Consider the following 22,985-nt stretch of genomic DNA (forward strand, 5'->3'; position numbering starts at 1 on the left):
CGAACGAGACGTTTTACAATGTGATAAAAGAATAGTGAGCGAGCCAAATAATTTGGCATACTGCTTGAGGATATTGTGGAAGCACCAACATTATCGTAGAAGTATGCGAAAAAACTTACCGAAAATCATAAGGAGCGTGTCACAAGAACAGAGAAAAAACGTGTCACAATGACTAAGATTCTTATTTAAAAGTGAAAAAACTCAGAAAAAAGAAGAAGACATAATATGAAAAAAGAATAAGAAAAATAATAATCACGGCAGTCGGCAACCAATATTAAGATTAGTGTCACCGTCGACTAAACAAAAAACAAAGAAAGAAAAGAAGACGGCACAAGATATAGAGAGAGAAAATTAGGCTAAAGAAAAGAGAAATAAAATAGGATTTTTACCACGTTAGTTAACAATGTTAACTATTGAATCAAATAATAATGATATCAATAAAGTATATAAACTAAATTATGATAAATTTTAGGTATAGAAATTAAATATTAAGTTTAAGCATAGTACAAGGACAAAAACTGCAATTTCTAATTTGTTACGTTAACAAGACAAAATATTATAATGTCAGTTATTTAATTTAAAGATTTAACATTATTAATTATTTCGGTTAAAATAATCATCTTAAATCTATAAAAAAAATTAATATTTTGGGACAATCATTTTAGTCCCTTGAGGTTTTGTCATTAAGAATGTTAATATTTTAAGTTCGAGTTTCACCATACATGAACATCATATATGAATTTTAAGATTAACTTTTATATTGATTTAAGTATTAATATGTTGACACGAATCAAGTGATCTCAATGGTAAAAGAATTATTTTTCCTTAATGTTCTAAGTTCGAACACCAAGAATGTCAGTGATGTGAACGTTTTGTTGTTTAATATCAAATGATAGAGTCTTCATTGTTTGACATTGAACGTTCATACACCTAACATTACTTATGTTCAAACCCAATACCTCAAGAAATAACAACAATTCCTCAAACTAAGACCTAAATTTCAATTCAGTATTGAACTTCTCAATGTTCTGATCAAATCCTCACAGTATCGAAATCGTATCAATCAGATCCTTCAATCTATCAACTTGGGCATTGAATCATGCATCGAGCAAGTTTGAAACATCTTGATTTAAACTTCTAATCACATACCTATTGCATGAACGCAAAAAAGGATGGACACAATATTTTATGTTGGAGACGAACTTATAAAATTTTAAGATATGAAAATAAATTATTAATAGAAATTAAAAAAAAATACTTAAATTATATGAGAATTAAAAATTTTTTTGGAAAATTTTAATATGAAAAAATATGCTCAACGTCATGTACCTATTGCATGAAAGTTCACGTTTCTAAACCACATAAAGCTTTGCCAGGTAGAAAGGTTTTCTTAATCACTAATAAAGAATGCACAGCTGTAAAATGTTGATTCAATGAACAAGTGGGAATCATGGACGGTCCACATGAACACATTCCCCCCAATTCAGATATATAAATAATAAACACAAACTCTAGAAGAAAATGTGCTATATGTAGCAAGCAGACAGCATAGTAGACAACTGGTTGAGCTGTGCCACAACCACATAAAAATGGAAGCAAATTTGTTTTGGTTTTTGTTTAAATAGCACATTGAAAATGCCCCTACCTCATGCACATACACTCACCGTTTGCCGGCATCCCGGCTCACAGGAATGCATCCTTCTCTAGCAACTTCAGCACCTCGTGCTGATTGTTCAGCTTCGCAACATCGATAGCCGTCTTCCCGTCCATATTTTGGAGAGTGCTGCGTTAAGAGACGAGGAATTACTTTCATAGTGAAAAGGGGGGAAATAGGATACAAGAGTCGTCATTGATGATTGTCAGATACTCATACGAGTTGTTTTACTTACACGGCAGCGCCGTTCTCCAGTAGAAGGGCCACACAGTCTTTCCTTCCGTAACCGGCTGCGTAATGAAGTGCGCTATTCTTATTCTTGTCCAAAGCATCAACTTTTGCTCCAGCTTCAATAAGGACTTGAGCACATTTCACCTATAATTATATTGGGTTTATTAGCTTTAACCCTCTTGACAATAAACTTGATAGTCTAGCATTTATTAAAGGGATTATCGTTACACAAAAAGTAAAAGTTCAAATAGATATGACTGGTAGACGGCCATTCGTAAACATGGAACCAAGAAGCACGCATATCTTAGTAGTTGTCAGATTCCATGTTACACTAATATTATTGCATCATGATGATGATGATGATGATGATAAGCAAAGCCTGATTGATATTTGACCATCCTTCCATTCAAAGCTGCATTCGACTGTCCATTAAGAAGGTCACCTAAACTCTATTTCAATATTTGTCCATCCTAAAACTAGCACTCGACAAAGCTATTAGGAAAAGGTCAAAGGACTACGGTTATCATTTATGAAGTATGATATAAAGAGACGATAAGCATTAGTGATTTCCATGGGTACTGCAGCTTGTAGGCAGTTAGTAATTAAATCTATCTGGTTCTATGCACCAAATTTGTCCTAGTTAGAAACCACATTTGCTGAATGATGCATGTAGAGAGAGGGGAGAGAAAGATTCAGTTACAAAATTATTATACCTCGCCATATCCACATGCGAAATGCAATGCTGTCCTTCCCTCTGAATATTCTTCATCCTTGTCAGCACCAGAGGCTAGGGCAGCTTTCAGACCCTAAATCATGATTAGAGTCGAGACTTTTTAGATTACCTGTCAAAGGGGAAGAAACATACGTAGAAATCGTTCATTAAGTCATACCTCAACATCACCGACACTAGCACAATTATGTACGATCGATTCATCCTCATTCGCTACTTCATCACCTTCATCTGCTGCAGAGTAACTGGCAGAAGCGGCTGCGTCTCCTGAAACAGCAAGACCCATTGCTTCACCCAACTTCTTCAGAACATCTTTATCATTCCAGTACCTAAAATAAGAAACCTTTTAGTGACCAAATACGAATATGCACATCCTACACTCATTCTAATGAGGAAAGATGTCATGCTCGTGAGCTAATAAAATTACGATGCTGCTAATCACCCACTTCATCATTGCTGCAGGACCACCAGTCTCTATTTCATCTAGAATAGGTTTCAATGATGGATCTTCTTTCATAAGTGCCATCCTTTCCTCAATCTGGTCTTTGTTTTGAGGATTAGTCAAACCGTCAAGCATGCTAGACATAGCCGGATCCTAAAGAAAAACAAAACAAAAGCTTCATCTTTCGATGTGATTTCATGTAATTTAATACAGGGGCAAAACATTAAAAGAAATGTGAATGCGCTATAACTTGCAACTGAACCCACACCTGCATTAATGTATTACCAAGGTGCTCAGCCATGTTCATAAACTGGGGATTCTGCATAACCTGTTGCATAGTTGAATAGTACTGCTGTGGATCAAACTGTGGCATGCTATCTTCAGTCGCTGCCCCTTGAAAAGTCTTAGTGAGCTGTTCTGCCATTTGGGTAAATGAAGGATCTTTTGCTATCTGCTCAGCTAGTTCCTTGATGCTTGGATCCTAACAGACCAAGATGATTAAGAACCATAAGCCATAAAATTAAAATTCGTTGAGAGTTGAAACTTAAAGAAAAGCTACTAGGGCCACCAAATTGGGGTCTACATGATATTATTACACAAACACGCTCATACACGCACATATATGAGATTAATATCAAGACCGAATCAATCACAAGAATAGCAAACTTCAGAACCTGCTCAAACCCAAATTGACCAAAAAGTTAAAAAAAAAAAAAAGCTGTACCCAAATAAATCTGAGCCTTTAAAAACTAAATCTCGAGACTATTATAATCCAAGCCCATAATAATCTAAATTTAATGCTAAAAGTTATATTGATTACTTGTCCATTAAAAAATTAATGATCAACTTTCTTCAAATCCAAACCGGGACAAACTTGAGAAAAGTAGCCGAAAATTACTTGAACTTGAAATTACTCAAAAACCAAAACTTGATGTCCCTTGTATACCTGAGAATGATCTGATACATACCCATAATAATCCTAACTTAATACTAAAATTGAAATTAACATCTTTTAGAATATCATTGCAATGTTATTTTAATCTTAAACTGGAACAAAAATGACCTGAAACTAAAACTCAAAATTACCCCAAAAGACTTGAACACGTAAGCCCATAAAACAAAATTTAACGTCCCTAGTATACGTGCAATTACAGAAAATACAAGATTTAACCAAGCTCCCAAATTTATCAGTGGACACTGTTCTTCTTTTAGCACCTGGTCTTAATAGACTTGAGTGTCGACAAGCCAATTAATGAGATTTAACCGTAAACCTTAAGATACTTGACTAGATTACTAATGCAGCAATGCATTAACAAGGACACAAAGCAAAAGACAAGTTATGATTATCAAAACACGATCAGATGAAAACATAAATAATATCAACCTAACTTATTCAAATAAACAGTTTATAATAACCCAAATAAGAATGAAAATGAAAAGGAGGAAAGCTTACATTAAGAAGGCCACTCATAGCTGAGAAATCAAACGGATTGGGTGGGACAAACCCAGGTCCAGGCATAGTGGCAGGATCAGCTCCAGACTGTGCTGGTTGTGATGCCCCAGCAGAAGTTTTGTTCTCGGTGTTCGATGTTTCTGGTTTAGAACTTTTGCTCTCATCTAGCAAAGACAACAAGAAACATAAATACTAACCAGCTCTTACTCTAGTAATCCAGAAATTTTGAACTCCAAGAAAGTGAAATTAACCAATCTCTCTAGTAGATGAAACCCCTAACTCAGTTACAAGAACTGAACGATGTACTGAAAAGGAATAACACAATTCAAAGGCAGTATCGACAATAACAATGAGAGACAGCTATTTTTATTGTTTCAATTCGAAAAGCCAATCAATTCAAGACCTAAACGAAGTATTAAGAAGGGGGGAAACATGCAACTAAAAAGGCATAATCAACAATAACAATAATAAGGGGTAACCATCTTATTATCGACTCGAAAACCAAATTAACTCAAAACCCAAAACTTTAAACGGGTAACATAGATCTCAGAACAAATTCCAAACCCAAATTCAACGTTAATACAAAAAAGGGGAATCTGGGATATTAAGCTCACCGGAAGAAGTGGATTCCTTCTGCAAATTGGAAGCCATAGCTGAAATCCAACGATGCTACAAATTAGAATTTACAAAAAGAATAAACAAAACCCAGGAGAAATTAGAAGATGGGTATTGAAAACAACCTTGATTCCTAGGTGGGATTCGATAGAGAGAATCAGGAGAACCCTACCTGATAAGCAAATGAGGTGGTGTTGTGCTTTGCTTGCTGGATTGGATAATGAGCAGAGCGAGTGACTTCTAAGGCGTAGCACAGAAGGAAATGGAAAATCAAAGGGATTAGGAGATGGAGGATGCTAATGGGTGCAAGTGGAAACTAGAGATTGTGTTGTGGATGAGTTGGTGGGCCATCTCTAGAGATCCTCATCTTCTTCTTTGCTGGAATCGGTACAGCTGCTACTATCTTAGATTTAGATGAAATGATTTATGTAATAATAAAAAATGTTTGTTATATCTAAATATTTGTGATAATATCAACGACTACAACATAAATGTTCATAAATATTTAAAATAGATATTATTTTATATTCATATTTAGTTTAATCAAAAAAAAATTTAAAAGTATAAGATTATAAAATTTTAGAAAAAACAAAATCGAATCTATCAAACAATTTTAATGGTTAAATGAACTATCATTTTTTCCCTAAATATCATGAGTCCAATATGTAGACATATACATTATTAATAATTAATAAAGATTCAAAATAAATATTATCTTATAATTATTTTAAATTATAAAGAAAAAAATATAAAATTAAACATCAATATAATATATATAAAAATATAAAATTTACACATGTATGGCGTACCATCATCTTTCTACACTTTTTTGATCAATTTTCATACATATTGTAAAATAATTTATTAAACTATAAAATTTTATAATACTATGCACATAAAAAAATAATAAGTATTTGAGGTATACACTTAATAAAAGAAGGTTATAAAAGTAAAAAATGGTGGTGTTATATATTTTATTAGACAAATATTATAAAAATAAGGTAATGATCACGTGTCAAATAGTATTATAATAATTTTTTGATTATTTAATTTTACGTCAAACGAATTAAATAAACATAATAAACAAATTAAATGAGAGAGCATGTCACGTTTTATATAATTTTTTAATTTTTTTAAAGTATATCTAATTTTTTTTTTAGTACCTATTCAAAATTTAACGTTAAATTAAAAAAAAAGTTCAATTACTAAAACATACTAAAATTAATATTTTAAGTATTAAATACATTAAATTTTTAACGATAAATACTAAAATAAAATAAAAATTAAACGTTGGATATAATTTAAAAAAATTAAAATTTAAGTACTAAAACTAAAACTGACCGTCTAAATAGGGTGAGGAAAGCACGAAAAACTTTCCATTATCCTTAGATGATCAAACACCGAGGGAAAGCAACGGTGAATGAAAGATAATCATGGCGGTGAAAGGATTTTCTTGCAATCCAAATGCAAGTATAACTGAAATCCATCATCACCATCATCTTCTTCTTTAGTCGCCAGGCAGCCATTTCCCAATCCTTCTTTTGCTTCATATCCGATTCTAAACATCAACAGCAACAAAAAGAAGACACCGATTCTTCGAATCCGAGCTGCAGCGGCAGCTGAAGAAAGCAATCCGACTGTTAATGTTTCTAGCACAAGCGATGTTAAAGGTTCAGGGACGACAGCCAGAGGGAGGAGACTATTCAAGATACGTGAGGAGAAAAGGAAGCGAGAATTCGACAGGCTTCACAATTACCCGTCATGATCCAAGTACTTATCCGTCTACTGTTAATCTTCTTTATACGTGCACTATGCGTTCTAGCTGTTCGACTTATTGCAACAGAGTCCTGGAAGACGCCTGCAAAGACGATGAGGAGCTACGAGCGGTTCTCGGTGATAGCATTGGAGACCCTGAGCAAATGAGGAAACGAGTCCGTTAACACTTTTTTTTTTCTATTTCCTTACCTGAAATCAACTTTATAGCTCATAATCTGATATTCCAACGAATTTTTTTCATCATGATATGTAGGTTGAAGAGCGTGTTCGTAAAAAGGGCAGAGATTTTAACAAGAAGAAGACGGGCTCTGTGCCTTCTTTTAAAGTCAGCTTCCGAGAGTACGGCTTCTATTCCCTCGATCAAGAACTAGCATACTATGGTAGTAATTGATTTACATGTTTAGTATTGAGGGTAAAACTGTTACCTTTACTGAACAAAAAGTGAACTTTTGCTGTCTAGGTTTTAGGGATCGAGTTAAAAAAATTTGAGCCTAGGAGTCTTATCTTGTAACTCAACTTTTGTTTGAAATCTTTTCGAGTCGAATACTTTTAAATTTAGTCATAAATATTAATAATATTATGGTATTTTTTATATTCTTTTACATGTGATATACATACGTCATACATAGTTGAGAGACTCGACATAAACTCTAAAGCCAATCTATTAATCACTACAAATTTCGAATTCTATTTTACAACTTTACTCGAATTTGAAATCTTTTCGAGTCGAGTTTATAAAATTATTAGTCGAGTCCATTCATTTTTTTTTGAGTCGAGTAAAAAAATCGATCTTTCGAATCGAATTTTGCTCGCACTTGCTCGTATGAAGTAGCTGATGTTTCTCGACCTTCCAACTTTTATAATCTTTGTTTATTTTGTCTGTCCAGTTGTAATCCACTCGATTCCTATATATGGTTCGAGTTATATGGATCGCCTTCTGATCGAGAAGTCAACCTGATTGGAAGCGTAACAGTCTCACTCTCCTTCCTATTCCTTCTGTTAGCAATTTGGTGCTGAAATTAAGACTATTGTTGGAGAACCCTTTTCTTATTTGCTCTCATTTTCTTTATCTGTCTGTTGTGTATGAACTGTATATTGTTTGTAATGGAAGAGAAGACTCACTCAATCGCCGCCGCCCTTTCCTATAAAAGGGAGCTTTCCCCTCACTCGCAAATCGCACGACCAAATCATTCTCTCTTATCCCCTTCTCATCTCTGCATTTTTCACAGCTTTTCTCTGCTTGCTGCTTGCCGGTTGGCTCTTTGGGGTGACAGTCCGTTTTCTGATTACAACGATCACGTCCTGTTTTACGGTAGTAATTATCCTACATTTGTATTAACTCAATTCAATATATGTGCAGGCTATTCAGTCCTGGTATGTCATGGGACGCTTGGGAGCCTTTAATTCATCTAATTTGCAGGTTTGTTCATAATTTTCTTTGCTCCGTTTTCTTGGCCTTTATCAGGGGATCTTGCTGTGCAAGAGGAAATAATCTTGTTAATTAATATTGATGACAGTTGGCAACTGCTTCAATGGAGTACGATCCCCTCTATGATGCAGATAAGGGTTTTAACGTGATGCCATCATCTTTTCACGATATTAGCGATGTCGAGTTTCAGGAGAACTGGGGCCGTGTTTGGTATGATTTCCGATATTCATTTGCAGTTTTCATTTTGGTGCCGTATTAGTCTGTTTCCTTATTGCTCTTTCTCTGGAATTTACGTGTTGACATTTACAGGGTGGATCTCGGTACTTCGGATTTTTCCCCCATTGATGTCCTTCTCAACTGCATGACAGTATTAAGTGCAGAGTAAGTTAAACTGATTCTGATGTGTAATGAAAAAGTAAAAATAGAAACGATTGTCGTTGAATTTCATGGTGGATACATTTACATTGTTCCCTTTTCTTTGCCAGTTATTTGGGCATTCAACAGACAGTTTTTTGTGGTCACCGGATCGGCGATTGGGAAGAATGTTTGACGAACAGGGGAGTGGCTGAGGGGGCGCAAGGTGCGCGACCGTGCATGGCTCCCAAAAAATAGGGGTCTCAAATCGAATATATCTATCAGTTGTTGCCATTAGTAAGTATAAAAATAGAGGCCCCGAAATCGAATATATCAATCCGTTGTTGCCATTAACAAGCATAAAAATAGGACTCCCGAAATCGAGTATATCTATCAGTTGTTGCTATTAAAAATCATAAAAATAGGGGTCCCGGAATTAAATATATCTAGAAAATAGAGATCTTTTATAAGAATTTGCACATGTCCCCAATAACCTAACCACGGCCATGATGACGAACCCCGACTATAGCTACAAGTACTTCAAAATCTGAACCGAACGTCGATCCAGATGCAATTGCAATCTTGAAGGTTTGTTATTTGTCCTAGGTTGCAACTTGTGTATACAACTTATAGACTCTAGAGATGGCCCATCAATGGGCTTACTGTTCCTTATTTGAGTTTGAAAGTTCGGATATAAAATCAAGAATCCTACTTTTTGTTCCCTCAATTTTCAACCTTTTAAAGTGATTCCGCATGAAACTCGGACTGCTGCTACCAATGAACGATTGTAGATCGATAGAAATCAATTGTTCGACTGGTTTTCGACCGCAATGTTCTTCACCTAAACAGCAACCAAAGACCAAATCCCATTTATCCATTGTTACTGAACCAAGACTAGTGGTTAAACAAAATTGTAAAGCAGGCTTTATTGTTGGGGAAAAAAAGCCTAAAATGCAGATGACTGCCAATTCTTAATCAACCTCGGTTGAAGTAAAGTTCTAGCATATGCAAACCCTTCCCTTATACCGAAACCGCTGTGACCGTGAGCTTGGGTTAACGTCAGTTATTTTGCGGCTGGCGAGACATAAAGAATTCGAAATCATGGTGCCGGAATTGAAGTTGTCTCAACCAGGAAGCAGCAGCAGTTTTTTGGCATTTAATGGTGTCCTTGTCTGATGTTTTGGGGTTGGTCCACAATGTTCCAAGCATCTTGTAAGCAACCGCTGCAAAAGGAGGGAGCGAAACCTCTTCTTTCTTGCTGCCTGATCAAACCCCAAATGAAAAATGTCACCAGCAGACAAGATTTTGAGTTTACCAGAACATTGGATTGAGATGCAATGGCTATGAAAGTTTATATAATTTATACCAGTTGCTTTGATTATACCTTGAGGTAGAAATGACAATGGATGGTAGGTGAGGAAACATGCCGACAGTTCTTTCACATCCCTTGCCGATGGGATTTGATAGACAGGATACCTAATAAAACATTAATGGACCATGTTCTGACTTGAAAAATAATTTTTATATTGATATTTATGTCTAAATATATGACGGATGTGGTTGCTTTCAGATAAAATGTAGAGAAAATGACGATATTAATGAAATAAAACATACCAAGCTATTGCCATCCAACTATAAGGTGAAACATCTGTGCTGCGGAGGTCAAATAAACAAGGATAATGCTTGCTCAACTCACTAATCTGTTCAAAACAAGCTCACGTTAAACTAACATATTTACTAGGATAATTAAAAACACATTTTATATATTTTGCGTTTGATAGCTGAACCACAACTCAAAAATGGTTATTGATTGATAAAGAAACTTTTGACCCACCTTTTCTAGAAGGGGAACTCGATCGTAAGGACTAGCCGTCTCATTGTATTGGTAGTACAAGTGGCCGCACTGATCAGTTGTTTGAGTAAACGTAGTAGGATCATCGTCCCAAGTGATCTCCGAACTCAAACATGACCCATTGCTTGAAGAAGAAGAAGAAGAAGAAGAAGAATTGCAAATTTCTTCACTGCTGTCATGATCATTACTACAAGAGCCAATTTCAGGGTTTTCCATGCTTCCCAATGGACTACAGTTAGCCAAAAGTGACAAGAACCCAAATTAGAGAAGGGGGGAAATAAAATAAAATAAATTTCAAAAAATCTATTTACTATACGATTCAATTTGATCATTTTTTCTCCTTTGTTTTTTTTTTTACCCCAAAATGTGTATTTTCAATAGCAAGTCCAACCCTTTTTCTGATTTGATTGTACAAAACATATCAAAATATATATGTTATGTTATCATATGGATTATATTTTTTTTAAAAGAAAATCATGTCCAATCATTCGATAGGATCAATGCAAAAATTTAGTCTTGTACCTGAAAAAAACGTGTTTCACAAAATTAAAATTAAAATGAACAAAGTTATTAAAGTAATCAAAAACATATAATACAGGGACCTCCTATAAAATTTAACCGGAAAATAGAGAGACCTGAATGAGAAAGAAAAGGGCTTGATTGTATATATTTGCAAAGCTGATAAGGAAGGTGAATAGTACTGCACGACGGCTCCGCCGTTGTTCAACACAATAGGGACAGCAACGCCATAAGCACTCCACTCGGTATAAGAGTGCCACAGATCACCCAAAGTTAAGCCTTCGATTGTATCATTATCCTTCTCCATATTTTGCGAGTATCCATTTGGAGTTTGATTACATTCCTGTCAATTAAAATTAAAAAATATTATAGATTATTTTTTGGATTAGTATTAATCTAATTAACAATCAAGGATTTAATTAATCAATAAACAATATATATCATATGCATTAAACCTCAACTTCCTACTTAGCATCAATATTGTAAAGACTGTATCAATAAATGAACCGATCAAATTATGCACTTTTGATTTAATTAATTAAACTGTCAGCTTAATTATATAAAATTAAAAAAATAAAAATATATATATTAATAATTTAAAAATCAGCATAAATTCTTAATTTTGTGTAAGGAATATGGAACAGAAGCACACAAAAAAAATCAAATGTTGTTTAGAAGATGTTTTTATAAAGCAAAAGGAAATCTTGAATTCAGTAAAAATCGAATTACATGAATTGTGAAATCTTGAAATTGTACAGAGAAGGAAATAACACAACTATAAATGGAAATGAAAGTATTACCTTCGGCAGCAATCGGATAGGAACAACGGGAGTAACAGAACGAAGAAAGCATTGAAGATTCGAGTGATTTGAAGCAGACGGCATCGGTAAATCCCAGGGAGAGAACACCGACATTATCGAATCGACGACGATATGCACTCGCCTACTTACAGCAATAGCAGGTATGTTGATGCAGAACACCAGCTGTTAGTATAAATGGCGACTCGTTATATCATCTTTTATAATACGATAAGATCTCATTTCATATCAACATCGGTGAAGAAGATGATCATGAAAAATACATAAAAATCAATCTGATAATTTCAAATTTAAGAAATATCAATATCCATTCACATATATATAATCTCCATCTATTTAAAAAAAAATCATCGTAATCAATTGTCATTGTCTCTACCTGTTTGGATCAAGCTGGTATCGAAGATTTATTGGATGCAAACAAAATTGAGCTATACGAGGCGACTAGAAACCTACTGTTTTAGAATATAGCAAGCGGACGAACTCACTGCTCTTCTGTTTTTGCATCAGAGAGAGGCAAACTCAGTTTTGATTCAAAAACAAAGTCACGGATTCAAAAGCAAAATGCGGTGGCTTTTAAACAAAAAGGAGACAAAATCCACCACCTGAATTCAGAGATTCTGATGAATTATATGGTTGAATTTTTTTAAAATTATTTTTCAAATTTCATTCACCTGTATATTATTTAAAGATATATATTAATATATAGATTTAATATACAATTTTTTATTTGAAGTATAAATTACATGCTTACTCATTAAACTTTACTCTCTCTCTCATTTCACTCACCGTACTTTCAATTTTTTCAATTTGCTCACTGAACTTTAGACATTGAACTGTTGTTGTCACTCGACCGTTTACTCAATAACGGCGTGCTCACGTGACTTATTTTAATAATAAAATATGATACGCGTATACTCACTGAACTTTACACTCTCTCTCCTATTTCACTCATTGTACTTTTAACTTTTCAATTTTAATATAACGACATTAGAAATTTAACGGCCGAGTGACCAAAGAAGTTTAATGTTTAAAGTTCAGTGAGCAAATTAAAAAAATTGAAGTTACGGTGAGTGAAATAAGAGAGAGAGTAAAATTCAGTGAGTAAGTGTGTAATTTACCCTCAATTAAATTATTTCATTTTCAAAATTAATTAGATTAATTGAATTTAAGGATTTTATAATTCAAATCCTTTTAACAAACACTTATCCGATAATGGCAACTTCCATTTTTGCTATTTTTTTAAACTTCCATTTATGAAAAGGGTAAATTACAAATTTGGTGATTGAGCTTTACTCTCTCTCCTATTTCACTCATTGTGTTTTAATTCTTTTCAATTTTCTCACTAAACTTAATACATTGGATTTTTTGTCACTCTACCATTAAATAGTTAACAACATTAAAATTGACAGTTATGTAGATGCAAAAAGATGTTTTGGTGAATTTTTTTCTAAAATGGCATCATTTTTAAAGTCGTTCATTATTTAACGATCGAGTGACCAAAATAGGAGAGAGAATAAAATTCAGTGACAAAAAATCTAATGTATTAAGTTCAGTGAGAAACATAAGAGAGAGAATAAAGTTCGACGATGAAATTTGTAATTTTTACCCTTATTATTACATTGCTAATGCTTACTGTCTCTTTGGCGCAGTTCGTTTGGGACGGCAAACTAATTCTTAGGGTGTGTTTGGTTCACGGAATGTAAGATTACCAGTGGGAATAAAAGATTATAAGGGAATAAGATTACTGAGAATGTTGTATTTTGTGTTTGGTTGGTTTAGCAGAAATGTAAGATTACCGTGTTTGTTTAAAGAAATAAAATATTATTGGAATGTATATTTGACCAAATTGTCCTTATTATATATTTGTATAATATTACAAATTGTAAAATATTTATATATTTTCTTTAAAAAATTAAATTCATAATATTTATATAATTTTTTTACAAAATTAAAAATATAAAAAAGGTTTAATGAAAGGGTAAAAAAAATTAATCCCTGAACTTCATATAAAATTTTAATTATAGACTTTTTTTTGTAAATCTAAAATAATTTAAGGATAAATTTGTAATTTAACCTTTGTAGAATTTTTATTATTCAATGACAGAAGAAGGATATTTTTTAAAAAAAATAAAAATTTAAGGGCGTTTTAGTCCAAAAAGCCGGTAATGTTACAATACCTAAGGGAAGGGAGGTAATGACATTCCCGGTAATATACCCAAAAAAATCTACTATTAGTAATAAAATATTACCGGGAATGAGATTCCCGGCCAACCAAACATGAGAATGTGAAATTCCCATCCCATGAGAATCCTACAATCCTTGAACCAAACACCCCCTTATTGATTTGTGAAGTCTCACTCACCCGATGATTTATATATATATATATAAGATCATTCAATTATTAATTTAGTTAAAAATAATTCTTGAAAATTATAATTTAATCATTTAAACATAATATTATTATAAAAATATCTTCCCAAATTAAAATTAAAATATACCCTTAAATAATAATTTAGTCTCCAACATATCAGAACCAAGTGAAATCATCAAATCAACATAATAATTTGATAAATATATTATACTATTAAATAATAAGTTACTATTAAATTGTTAGTATATTAAGAAAATAGTATAACATTTTCAGAAAAAGAAAAACAAGTAATATAAGAGAAGAAAAATACTAAATTGGTAACCATTAAATATAAAAAGTTGAATTTATTAAATTATTTGTTTGAATTAAGAAAAAAATGTTAAATTGTATAAATTTTGGAATTGAAACTGATATTATACTAGATCTCATTATTCCATCTAATATTTAACGGTAAATTATGTATTTAACATCTAAACTACCATTTTAGCCCGAACTTTCAAATTTTTTAAAAATCATATCTAACATTTAATTTTTGTTTCATTTTAATACCCTGCAATTTAAAACTTAACGCATTTAGTATATAAACTATAAATTTTAATCCGTTTTAATACCTAAACTTTCAACAACAAAAAAAGTAAAACTTAAATATTAAATTTTGAATGAAATACTAAAATGAGACAAACTAAACTTTAAGTATGATTTTGAAAAAAATTAAAAGTTTAAGCACAAAAACTAAATGCGTAATTTACCTGATATTTAATTACCAATGATATATTTATAATAACATTTTAATTAATTAATAATTAAGTAACTTAGGGTATATTTAACCCCTTTTGTAATTAAGGATAAGATATACAAAAAACATTTATTCTAATTAAGCAAAGCAACCCCTGCACCAATAGAAGCTTTCAATTTGCTCCATTTCAGGTTTCTCAATATGAATTCAAATCACCCAAATATCACCAGTCCCATCTTTTGGACACGTGTATATTCATATATAAAATATGTATATTTTACATACGAGCCCAAAGGTACAATTTGATGTTCAGCATATTGGGTTGGTGTGTAGTAATACAGTGGTTGGCAAAGACGTCATCTTGAATAAATTAACTAAAAACCAACACAATTAGCCAAAGTCGAAGTAGTTTCAATGCAAGTAGAATCAGCTTACCGGTTAAGAGGTCTCAACTTAGGCGTCGAATTAGAACATGTACAAGATGCAGCGTTTCTACTTGGCAAGACGATATGCATCGAAGTAGTTGTTGCTGCTCGACCGGCGTGTAAGCGCCGAATCATGCTCTCTTCAGGGGTAACATACAGAATGTGGTCATTAAAAAGCATGGGAATAAGTTAGTTCCTGCGTTTGGTACATTAATTTCAATCACGATACTTCCTGTAGTGCGAGGTTCAATTCCTGGGCGGATTTCGAAACCGACCCCCCTCTTCTATTGGGAAAAAGAAAAGGAATTAGAACAGTTGCATATGATTGAACCCTATAATGATTATACAGGTTTATATGACCACCATAGTCACCTGGTAAGAGAGGGCAGACTGCGTTTTACTTTCTCTAGTTCTACAAAGCAGAGGTTGCAACGCTCAAACCTAGGACAATCAGAAGCATGAAATTCCGGTTAATAGTCTCATAACTGAATATTTGAATGTTATATATGAAGCTCGAAGCAAGAGGAGACACCTTTGCTCTGCCTCGATGTCCACGCCAACGGGTGTTGAAGCTGATATGGTTGAATATATCATGGAGCCAAATACCCTTACCAGCTTAAGCAGCATGTCTAGACAGATGCTCAAATGCCTGCAAAAGACTAGCAGTTAAACTTTATAGGTAGATGCAACTAACACCAAACAGATCCTAAGAAACTAAGTACTAAAATACCGTATCACGTTAACCTCCTTAAGCTTATTGAAGTTTGAAATTCACCAAGAATGTAAGGCGAATAACTACAGAGTCCAAAACTGATTGATCTTTACATACAAAAGGAGAACAACAATCCAAGCCTAATCGCTACAAAAATGCAAGATTATGGACATTGTACTTACCTATCCATGTCACTTGCAAGGAGACCAGACAGAAGGGGCAGAAGACAAGTGCAAATGTCCAATGTGACGATGTCCATTTTCTCAATGACAATGCTCATGACATCAGCAAGCACCTAAAATTTCCATCATAAAATGGAAAGGAAAAAAACAGAAGTGACTCTTAAATATGTTCGATTTACACGGAAGTTCAAACTGTGATGGGCGCATTAACAAACATAAACTTCTTACAGCATAATCAGCCATCTTTTCAATTGCAGATATTGCCCCCTTGATGTCATTTCTTTCCCAAAACCTATGAACAGCCTATAACCAATAAAAGCAAGGCTCAGCAATCTTCTATGAAAGCTTGGACATTGTAGACGTTTTATTAAGCGAACAACAAAAGCATCCCAAAAACTAGTTTCTTTCAGTCACCTGTAACTTGGCAAAACGAGATTGCATGGAACTAATGAATTGGTCATGGTGCTCCAGCAAATCTGCAACAGCATCCTCATCACTGGCAGAAGGCATTTCTTTTTGCACAGATGCAGAGTATCCTCTTTGTTTATACTTCAAAAGATAACAGCATGAATACATAAATTAGCATTGACAGCGACTTGATAACATATTAGAAAAGGGAAAACAGGTTAACACAATATGGAACCAAAGTGAATACAAGATTCTGTTTATACCGCATTGAAGGAGGGCACGTTTTCCATTGATACATTCCTCGGAGAGATACTCATAGTTGGTAAATCAAAATTAGAAGATCTCCCTCTTTTCTCCAAATTTAAGACTACAGAACACGTTCTTCCTGAAGAATTGACCAAGTACAACGAGTTCAGACCTTCATAGAGTAGTTTATAATACAAGCAGCTATCAAGAGCTATACCTCCTCTTAGGCTTTCTAAAGGATATGCATCTATATGCATTTTTTTTGCACTTGTGCATGTGAGAGTGATCCTTCTTAAATAGTAAAGACTTTAATCAAAACCATTCAGCTGGAACTTCTGAAACATCACCTAATGGTTACTTTACATATTAAATTTTCCTATTCTCTTTCACTGGAAGCTCTCTGTTCTTATCATCTCACTCATTAGTTGGTTCCCATAAATCTCAAGAAAACTCATGATTGATATTAAACAAAGGCCTTAACTACAGATATTTCCAGTCATAATCTAAATGACAGACTATTGATAAAATTGTCTCAGAATCAAACACTACAGAAAGTCATGAGTTCAAGAATCATACGATTTTCATTCCGGTAGCTAGAAGGCAACTCTGTCACTGAATTTGGTTCACTCTTGCCAGAGCCAATGCACCTATCTTCCCTCATATTCCTTTCGGCAGCAGACATTCCTTGAATAGGGCCTTTAACAACAACAAAACTACTCCTGTCCAGGACACTGTTGAATTCAGCAGCCTTAGAACCTGTAGTTTCAGATGGAGCAGAGATATCTGGCCTGTCCATTTCTTCCTTGAAATTTTGAAACTTTCGGAAACTACTTGTCTTTGACTGCAAAGAAAATGGCATGGTTCTTCCAACAATACCAAGTTCTTTTCTGGAATCAGCTCCCTGCTCCAAAGTTCTTCCAATTATCCCAGCTTCTTTTCTTGATTCAGCAGCTGGCTGGCTTGGCTCCGAACTTCTCTCAGCTATTCCAATTTCTTTTCTTGACTCAGCAACCTGTTCCAAACTTCTCCCAGATATTCCAACTTCTTTTCTTGATTCAGCGGCCTGCTCCAAACATCTCCCAGTTGTTCCAGCTTCCTTCCTTGATTCAGCAGCCTGCTCCAACCTCAGATCATTTCTAGGCACAATCACAGGTATGACATCCGACTTGCTAAAACTTGGAGCACTGATGCATGAACTAGCCTTTGTAGAATTCCTTTTTGGAGCTGCTACAGTATGAACTGTTACAGAATTTGGTTGAGTTGTCTTTGGAACTGTATTTATATTGGCCCTCTGGGGGAAACCAGGTACATTTCTTGGGGCTTTAACCATAATGCAAAAATAAGAATAAGATAGATAAATACATAAGAGTTACAGGTGCCCCCCATTAGTACTTCCAGATGTTTCGTAACTTTTTAAAGCACTAAGTTTATTAAATGGCTGAAAATATATGCTTATTAATAATTATCAATTAATTATTTTCAGAAATTTTATTTTTCTTTTAAACAAATTGACCTAATACTACTGCCTGCATTCGAGAAGTAATACCATAACGTCCAATCCATCACTTATTAATAATAATAATGATTAAAGGAAAAACCTTGAGGACACAACACAAGTAGAAGAGAAAATTTGAGCATTTCAGCTATATAAGTGCTATGCATCAACTCACTTGTCTTTTTTGTTTTATTGATCAAAAAGAGATAATTAACAGTGATGGGTTTAATACGTCTCTCCTGAAACCTTTTTAACATATTTCTCTCTTGAAAACTTATTCAGGATGAACAGTATACTTAACGATACAGTTCCTTAGAATTTTTTGATAATCAATAAAGAGAAAATAAAGCAAAGATGCAAAACTCCAACAAATTAAAGTAGAATGTAACATACATGCCATACTTTTGGACTCCTTGGCAGGATCCGAATTTTGTGAAATGGACAACCTTCCAAGGGATTTTGTTTCCTTCACTAAAGTATCCGGATTTTGTGAAACATATAATTTTCCCATGCTAGGTTTTGTCGTGTTTTCATTCAGAACAGAGAGGTTTCCACCTGAACTAGTTTTGGGTTCAGCATGACCACTCACACGATTACCAGTACCAATAGCATATGGTTCTATGCGCTGTATCAAGGACCAAACTTTATATTAAAATATTGACATAAAGACTGCCAATTAAGAAAGATTACTGATTAAATAAGTTGAAGAGTAGAAAATGAATCATTACCGAGATATCTACAACCCATACTCCAACACAGCTTTGATTATATGAGCAGCCAAGAAGCTTTCCTTCATGAATATTAAGATCTGACAATCTAGACCATCCCACATCCACACCATCATGACATCTTATAGGTTCCCAAGAGAAAACCTAGATGTTGCAAAGAACAATGAAGTGCAAACTGGAATAAGATAGAGCTTTACCTAGTAAATCATTTTATAATGATGAATGTCGAGTCTATATAAGACCCTGACCTTCAGATTTTCATGTAATCCACAGAGAATAGTCCTCCCATCAGGATTGAAGGTCAAGCAACGAACTCCAGTAGTCTACAGAATATAGGAAGAAAATCATGTATTCATTTGTTCTATAAAAATAGAAGATAAAAGATCCTATTATCACAAAATAGAAATATCTTATGATCTTGATTCTATTAAAAGACTCAACAACTGTACCAAAGACCAATAAAAGTACCTCGGGTCCAGCTGAACCAATAAGTTCAAAGCTTTCAAGGTCCCAAAATTTAACAGTCCGATCAGCTGAACCTGTGAAGGCAAGAGGATATATACTGAAAATCAGAGCAAAGAAGGATTTACATTTCGCAACTTTCATAGACAACATAAAAGATCTTAGGATAAGAATTACATTTTAGGATAGCATAGCATGATAAAAGGAGTTTTCAGGACAATGAACCATAAGCAACAACTATTGTAACAGAGGGTAAGAACAAACCTGTAGCCAATAGAAACTCATGGGGATGAAAATCTAAGCACTGAATTTGACCTTCATGATACTTGAAATCATGCAACAATTTTCCAGCAGTTAAATCCCACACCTGTTGATATACAGAACATGACAAGGATCGGTATAGAAGGTGTCCTTATATGTTAAAATTAAAGTATTGTGCATATAGAAATTGCCTATACATCATTTAATTTTTCTAGGGTAACTTTTTATCAAGGAGTACTGACTACTAACAGCAGGCAATTTTTATGCCATGCTGATCATACACCATTTAAAACATTGAAAGAGCCTGCAGATGCCAAATCCTAATGTCAGTGTGCCAAAGAACTGCAACAAGGGATCCATTAAGAGCAATGTAACAGTAACCCTGCACTATTTTCAGACAGCAAATTTTTGAAGTTGGCTGAGTTAGTGAATCAAAATCAATGTGTGAAACAAGATAGTTCATCCAACACCCTCAGCATCACAAAGTCTCACTCCAAACTCCACAGTTTCAAATCCACTACCCAGAAAATGAGAGCATAGCAATGAACCAGATTGCCATTAGAAGAAATTAAATACTTCTATGTTTATTCACCCTACGTTGCCCACCTGATCCCAAAAGAAAAAGAAATATGGAAGAACAATATGTGTACCAATAAAAGAATCATGTCGGTAAAATAATGTTATTATCGTGAACTCAAGTATAGCAATCTGACCTTCACAATGTTGTCCTCGCCACCGGACACAACCCATCGGCCATCTGGTGTAAACCTGATTGCATTGACTCCTCGAGTGTGGCCCTTGTAAGTGTGGATACACCCTTTCTTTCTGATATCCCATATTTTGAGATTTGTATCGAGAGAGCCAGATGCAAAGAACTCACCAAATGGGTGGAAATCCACAGAGATGCAATTGGATCTATGACCAGTCAGAGTCCGAACAACTATAAAAGCATCAGAAACTCAGATTGCAACAAAAAATCAAAGTACTGCATATTTTAAGCCAAAAATCTAACATAAAGCAAAAGGTCTATGGACTTGGATAACCATACTTTTTGCCTCCTCCAAATCCCAAAGTTTGATGGTACCACTTGCAGCACCTGCAGCCACCAATACTTCTGAAGAATCAAAGGTTACAGAATCTACTCCACTTGTATGTCCCGATAAACTCTGTCATAATGTTTGAAACACATGTACGGAGTAAGAATTCACATGCCACCAAAATGAAACTATCGAAATAAGAATTCTTTAATCATATCAGTTGTGAGTATTATTGCTCCCCCCACCCCGAGCCGAATATGAAAAGAATGTAATAGTTTTTAATAATTTGAATAGAGCAAATGCTAAGAGAGAACTGACCAGTATGGCATTGGGTTTGCCAATAGCCCAAAGATTAACCTTGTGATCTTCCCCTCCAGTTACAAGAACCCTCGACGATTTCCTTCCAATCTTCAGGCAATTCACAGCAGAAGAATGTGCCACAAATTCCTCTGTTCATTATAATTGTTAAGGCTACTCCAAGTAAAATACTAACAAAAAATAAAAAGCAAAGAACAGAAAGAGATCTATTTGAGGTAATCAGTACAATTGTTACGGAAAACCCAGATCAAGCACAGCAATCTGAAATACAACTTGAAAAAAAAACTAAAAAAAAGGATACGTAGTTTGTAAGCGCGTTTGGTGGTCATGGCGGAAACGAAACAGAAGACAAAACCCTAGCAATGGCTATAGCACACATTCAAATAAAAAAAACTGACAAATGAAGCCGTAGATCTCATCCTCATTTCATTATTTTAACCATTTTCCACGGCTGCAAAATCGAGAATTTTTCACAGTTAGATCGGAAACATTAGAATACATAAAAAAAAAGCGTTCAAGAAAACGAAGGGGAAAAAAAGAGTAAGCAACATTTTACCAGAAACCAAAGACTTACAGAGATGACAACAGCTGGAGAGATCGCTTCATTGTTTAATCATCTTTCTCGGCCTTCCTCCAAAAAACTTATATTTTCTTATACCAAACAAAAGAAAAGGGTAAAGAAGCAGTAGTTGTACAAAACAATAAATAACATATATAGAAATAGCAAAAAACGAAAATAAGTAGGGTTTGCTTTGCTTTTTGGGTGTTCTTCTTCAAAACCCAGATTTCATAGAACTTTCAAAGTAAAACCCAAATCTGAAACTTAAAACCAAAGGCCTCTATTAAATCAGATTTTCCAGATGTAAAAACGCTGAAAGAGAAGATACAAGGAAGGGGGAAGGAATGGAGCCGCTTTCAAGTTTCGGTTTCACTGTTGCTGCAGTTTTTCTCTTTTACCTTCAGCGTTAATTCATCTCTTTTCTTTTTCAAAAAAAAAATCTATTTTTACTCAATCAACAAGTTTTGAATTTTCTTTAATTTCAAAATTAATCTAGAAGGGGAGTGGGAGGGAAATCTAAATCCAAAAATACAACTCTTCAATATAAAAAGAATCGGGGAGGGATAAAATAGGGTTGGTTAAATTGTGGTTGTGGTCCCTCTACTATGTATAATTTAAATTTTAATATCTATTTGCTTTCATTTGACCTGATTTCTTCCACTTATTATATCGTTTATTTTAAAGTCTTCAAACATTTGAATGATATATATAATTTTTAAGGAAAAAATTGTGTCGGCATTTTAAATTATTTCAAAATGAAATATAAAAACTTTTAGGGTAAATTATGCATTTAGTACTTAAAATATCAGTTTCAATCAGTTTTAATACATAAACTTTTAACTTTTCAAAATTATACATAATATTTAGTTTTTATTTCATTTTAGTATATTACCGTTAAAATTTAAAGCATTTACTATCTAAACTATCAATTTTATAACGACGTCACACGTAAAAGATGAGCAATCGCAATCAAAGGTTAAAGAAGTTGACCAATTCGAAGTCAATGGACAAGCACCGTCAACATTAATCTTGATGGCACCGAGAAAGGGTTTAGACCAACGCTCTACTTGCAAAGGAAAGATGATGAAAGAGGAGAGGATGTCGGTCGGGTTGTCCTAAAAGCGAAAATTAAATTTTAAATGTTCGAGACAGATCCGAAACGTTAAATGTTA

General features: G+C 33.9%; 4 protein-coding genes across 7 annotated transcripts; 1 reads left to right on the forward strand and 3 right to left on the reverse strand.

The window, feature by feature from the left end:
- Positions 1 to 1,507: 1,507 nt before the first annotated feature.
- Positions 1,508 to 5,416, reverse strand: LOC120177980 (ankyrin repeat domain-containing protein 2A-like). Its single transcript, XM_039183956.1, has 9 exons — positions 5,298 to 5,416; positions 5,125 to 5,163; positions 4,511 to 4,674; positions 3,326 to 3,538; positions 3,062 to 3,210; positions 2,776 to 2,944; positions 2,599 to 2,691; positions 1,890 to 2,029; positions 1,508 to 1,783 (listed from the first exon to the last, which is right to left on the reverse strand). Exons 2-9 carry the CDS (start codon positions 5,159 to 5,161, stop codon positions 1,684 to 1,686), a joined length of 1,065 nt encoding a protein of 354 aa, XP_039039887.1. The 5' UTR covers positions 5,162 to 5,163; positions 5,298 to 5,416; the 3' UTR covers positions 1,508 to 1,683.
- A 1,061-nt stretch (positions 5,417 to 6,477) lies between these two features.
- On the forward strand, positions 6,478 to 9,399 carry LOC120177920. Of its 2 annotated transcripts, XM_039183910.1 has the most exons (8): positions 6,815 to 6,895; positions 6,969 to 7,056; positions 7,155 to 7,240; positions 7,789 to 7,867; positions 8,262 to 8,321; positions 8,419 to 8,540; positions 8,640 to 8,711; positions 8,816 to 9,399. In XM_039183910.1, the coding sequence occupies exons 2-8, from the start codon at positions 7,045 to 7,047 to the stop codon at positions 8,940 to 8,942; spliced, it is 558 nt and encodes a 185-aa protein (XP_039039841.1). In that variant the 5' UTR covers positions 6,815 to 6,895; positions 6,969 to 7,044; the 3' UTR covers positions 8,943 to 9,399. The 2 variants fall into 2 exon arrangements, with proteins under 2 accessions (XP_039039840.1, XP_039039841.1); XM_039183909.1 differs by having other exon boundaries at positions 6,478 to 7,056.
- A 344-nt stretch (positions 9,400 to 9,743) lies between these two features.
- Positions 9,744 to 12,082, reverse strand: LOC120178025. The gene is made up of 6 exons (XM_039183995.1): positions 11,856 to 12,082; positions 11,172 to 11,353; positions 10,519 to 10,765; positions 10,299 to 10,384; positions 10,069 to 10,160; positions 9,744 to 9,946 (listed from the first exon to the last, which is right to left on the reverse strand). Exons 1-6 carry the CDS (start codon positions 11,967 to 11,969, stop codon positions 9,744 to 9,746), a joined length of 924 nt encoding a protein of 307 aa, XP_039039926.1. The 5' UTR covers positions 11,970 to 12,082.
- Positions 12,083 to 15,217: 3,135 nt separating this feature from the next.
- On the reverse strand, positions 15,218 to 22,237 carry LOC120177885 (katanin p80 WD40 repeat-containing subunit B1 homolog KTN80.4-like). Of its 3 annotated transcripts, none has more exons than XM_039183870.1 (18): positions 21,829 to 22,237; positions 21,556 to 21,705; positions 21,255 to 21,385; positions 20,948 to 21,065; positions 20,613 to 20,839; positions 19,903 to 20,005; positions 19,645 to 19,715; positions 19,425 to 19,499; positions 19,177 to 19,320; positions 18,842 to 19,073; positions 17,530 to 18,192; positions 16,971 to 17,092; positions 16,714 to 16,848; positions 16,528 to 16,602; positions 16,300 to 16,412; positions 15,938 to 16,054; positions 15,778 to 15,846; positions 15,218 to 15,689 (listed from the first exon to the last, which is right to left on the reverse strand). In XM_039183870.1, the coding sequence occupies exons 2-18, from the start codon at positions 21,581 to 21,583 to the stop codon at positions 15,626 to 15,628; spliced, it is 2,487 nt and encodes an 828-aa protein (XP_039039801.1). In that variant the 5' UTR covers positions 21,584 to 21,705; positions 21,829 to 22,237; the 3' UTR covers positions 15,218 to 15,625. The 3 variants fall into 3 exon arrangements, with proteins under 3 accessions (XP_039039801.1, XP_039039799.1, XP_039039800.1); XM_039183868.1 differs by having other exon boundaries at positions 17,530 to 18,273; positions 21,829 to 22,235; XM_039183869.1 differs by having other exon boundaries at positions 17,530 to 18,273; positions 21,811 to 22,235.
- Positions 22,238 to 22,985: the final 748 nt, after the last annotated feature.

Source organism: Hibiscus syriacus, unplaced genomic scaffold, assembly GCF_006381635.1.
Source record: "Hibiscus syriacus cultivar Baekdansim isolate YM2019G1 unplaced genomic scaffold, ASM638163v2 tig00112343_pilon, whole genome shotgun sequence".
NCBI lineage: Eukaryota > Viridiplantae > Streptophyta > Magnoliopsida > Malvales > Malvaceae > Hibiscus > Hibiscus syriacus.

Excerpts from the sequence above, each read along its gene's own strand:
- LOC120177885 (XM_039183868.1), bottom strand. The coding sequence starts at position 21,583 with ATGACCACCAAACGCGCTTACAAACTAC. Across the intron at positions 18,274-18,841 it reads GGAGTCCAAAAGTATGGCAT|CCCCAAGAAATGTACCTGGT; the intron begins GTATGTTACATT and ends TTATGGTTAAAG. Across the intron at positions 15,690-15,777 it reads AGTCTGCCCTCTCTTACCAG|AAGAGGGGGGTCGGTTTCGA; the intron begins GTGACTATGGTG and ends TTTTCCCAATAG.
- LOC120177980 (XM_039183956.1), bottom strand. The coding sequence starts at position 5,161 with ATGGCTTCCAATTTGCAGAAGGAATCCACTTCTTCCG. Across the intron at positions 4,675-5,124 it reads GAAGGAATCCACTTCTTCCG|ATGAGAGCAAAAGTTCTAAA; the intron begins GTGAGCTTAATA and ends TGTCTTTGCTAG. Across the intron at positions 2,692-2,775 it reads CTAGTGTCGGTGATGTTGAG|GGTCTGAAAGCTGCCCTAGC; the intron begins GTATGACTTAAT and ends ATCATGATTTAG.
- LOC120177920 (XM_039183909.1), top strand. The coding sequence starts at position 6,769 with ATGTTTCTAGCACAAGCGATGTTAAAGGTTCAGGGACGACAGCCAGAG. Across the intron at positions 7,868-8,261 it reads AAGTCAACCTGATTGGAAGC|GCTATTCAGTCCTGGTATGT; the intron begins GTAACAGTCTCA and ends ATATATGTGCAG. Across the intron at positions 8,322-8,418 it reads TTAATTCATCTAATTTGCAG|TTGGCAACTGCTTCAATGGA; the intron begins GTTTGTTCATAA and ends TATTGATGACAG.
- LOC120178025 (XM_039183995.1), bottom strand. The coding sequence starts at position 11,969 with ATGTCGGTGTTCTCTCCCTGGGATTTACCGATGCCGTCTGCTTCAAAT. Across the intron at positions 10,385-10,518 it reads GAGTTCCCCTTCTAGAAAAG|ATTAGTGAGTTGAGCAAGCA; the intron begins GTGGGTCAAAAG and ends TGTTTTGAACAG. Across the intron at positions 9,947-10,068 it reads ATTGTCATTTCTACCTCAAG|GCAGCAAGAAAGAAGAGGTT; the intron begins GTATAATCAAAG and ends GGGTTTGATCAG.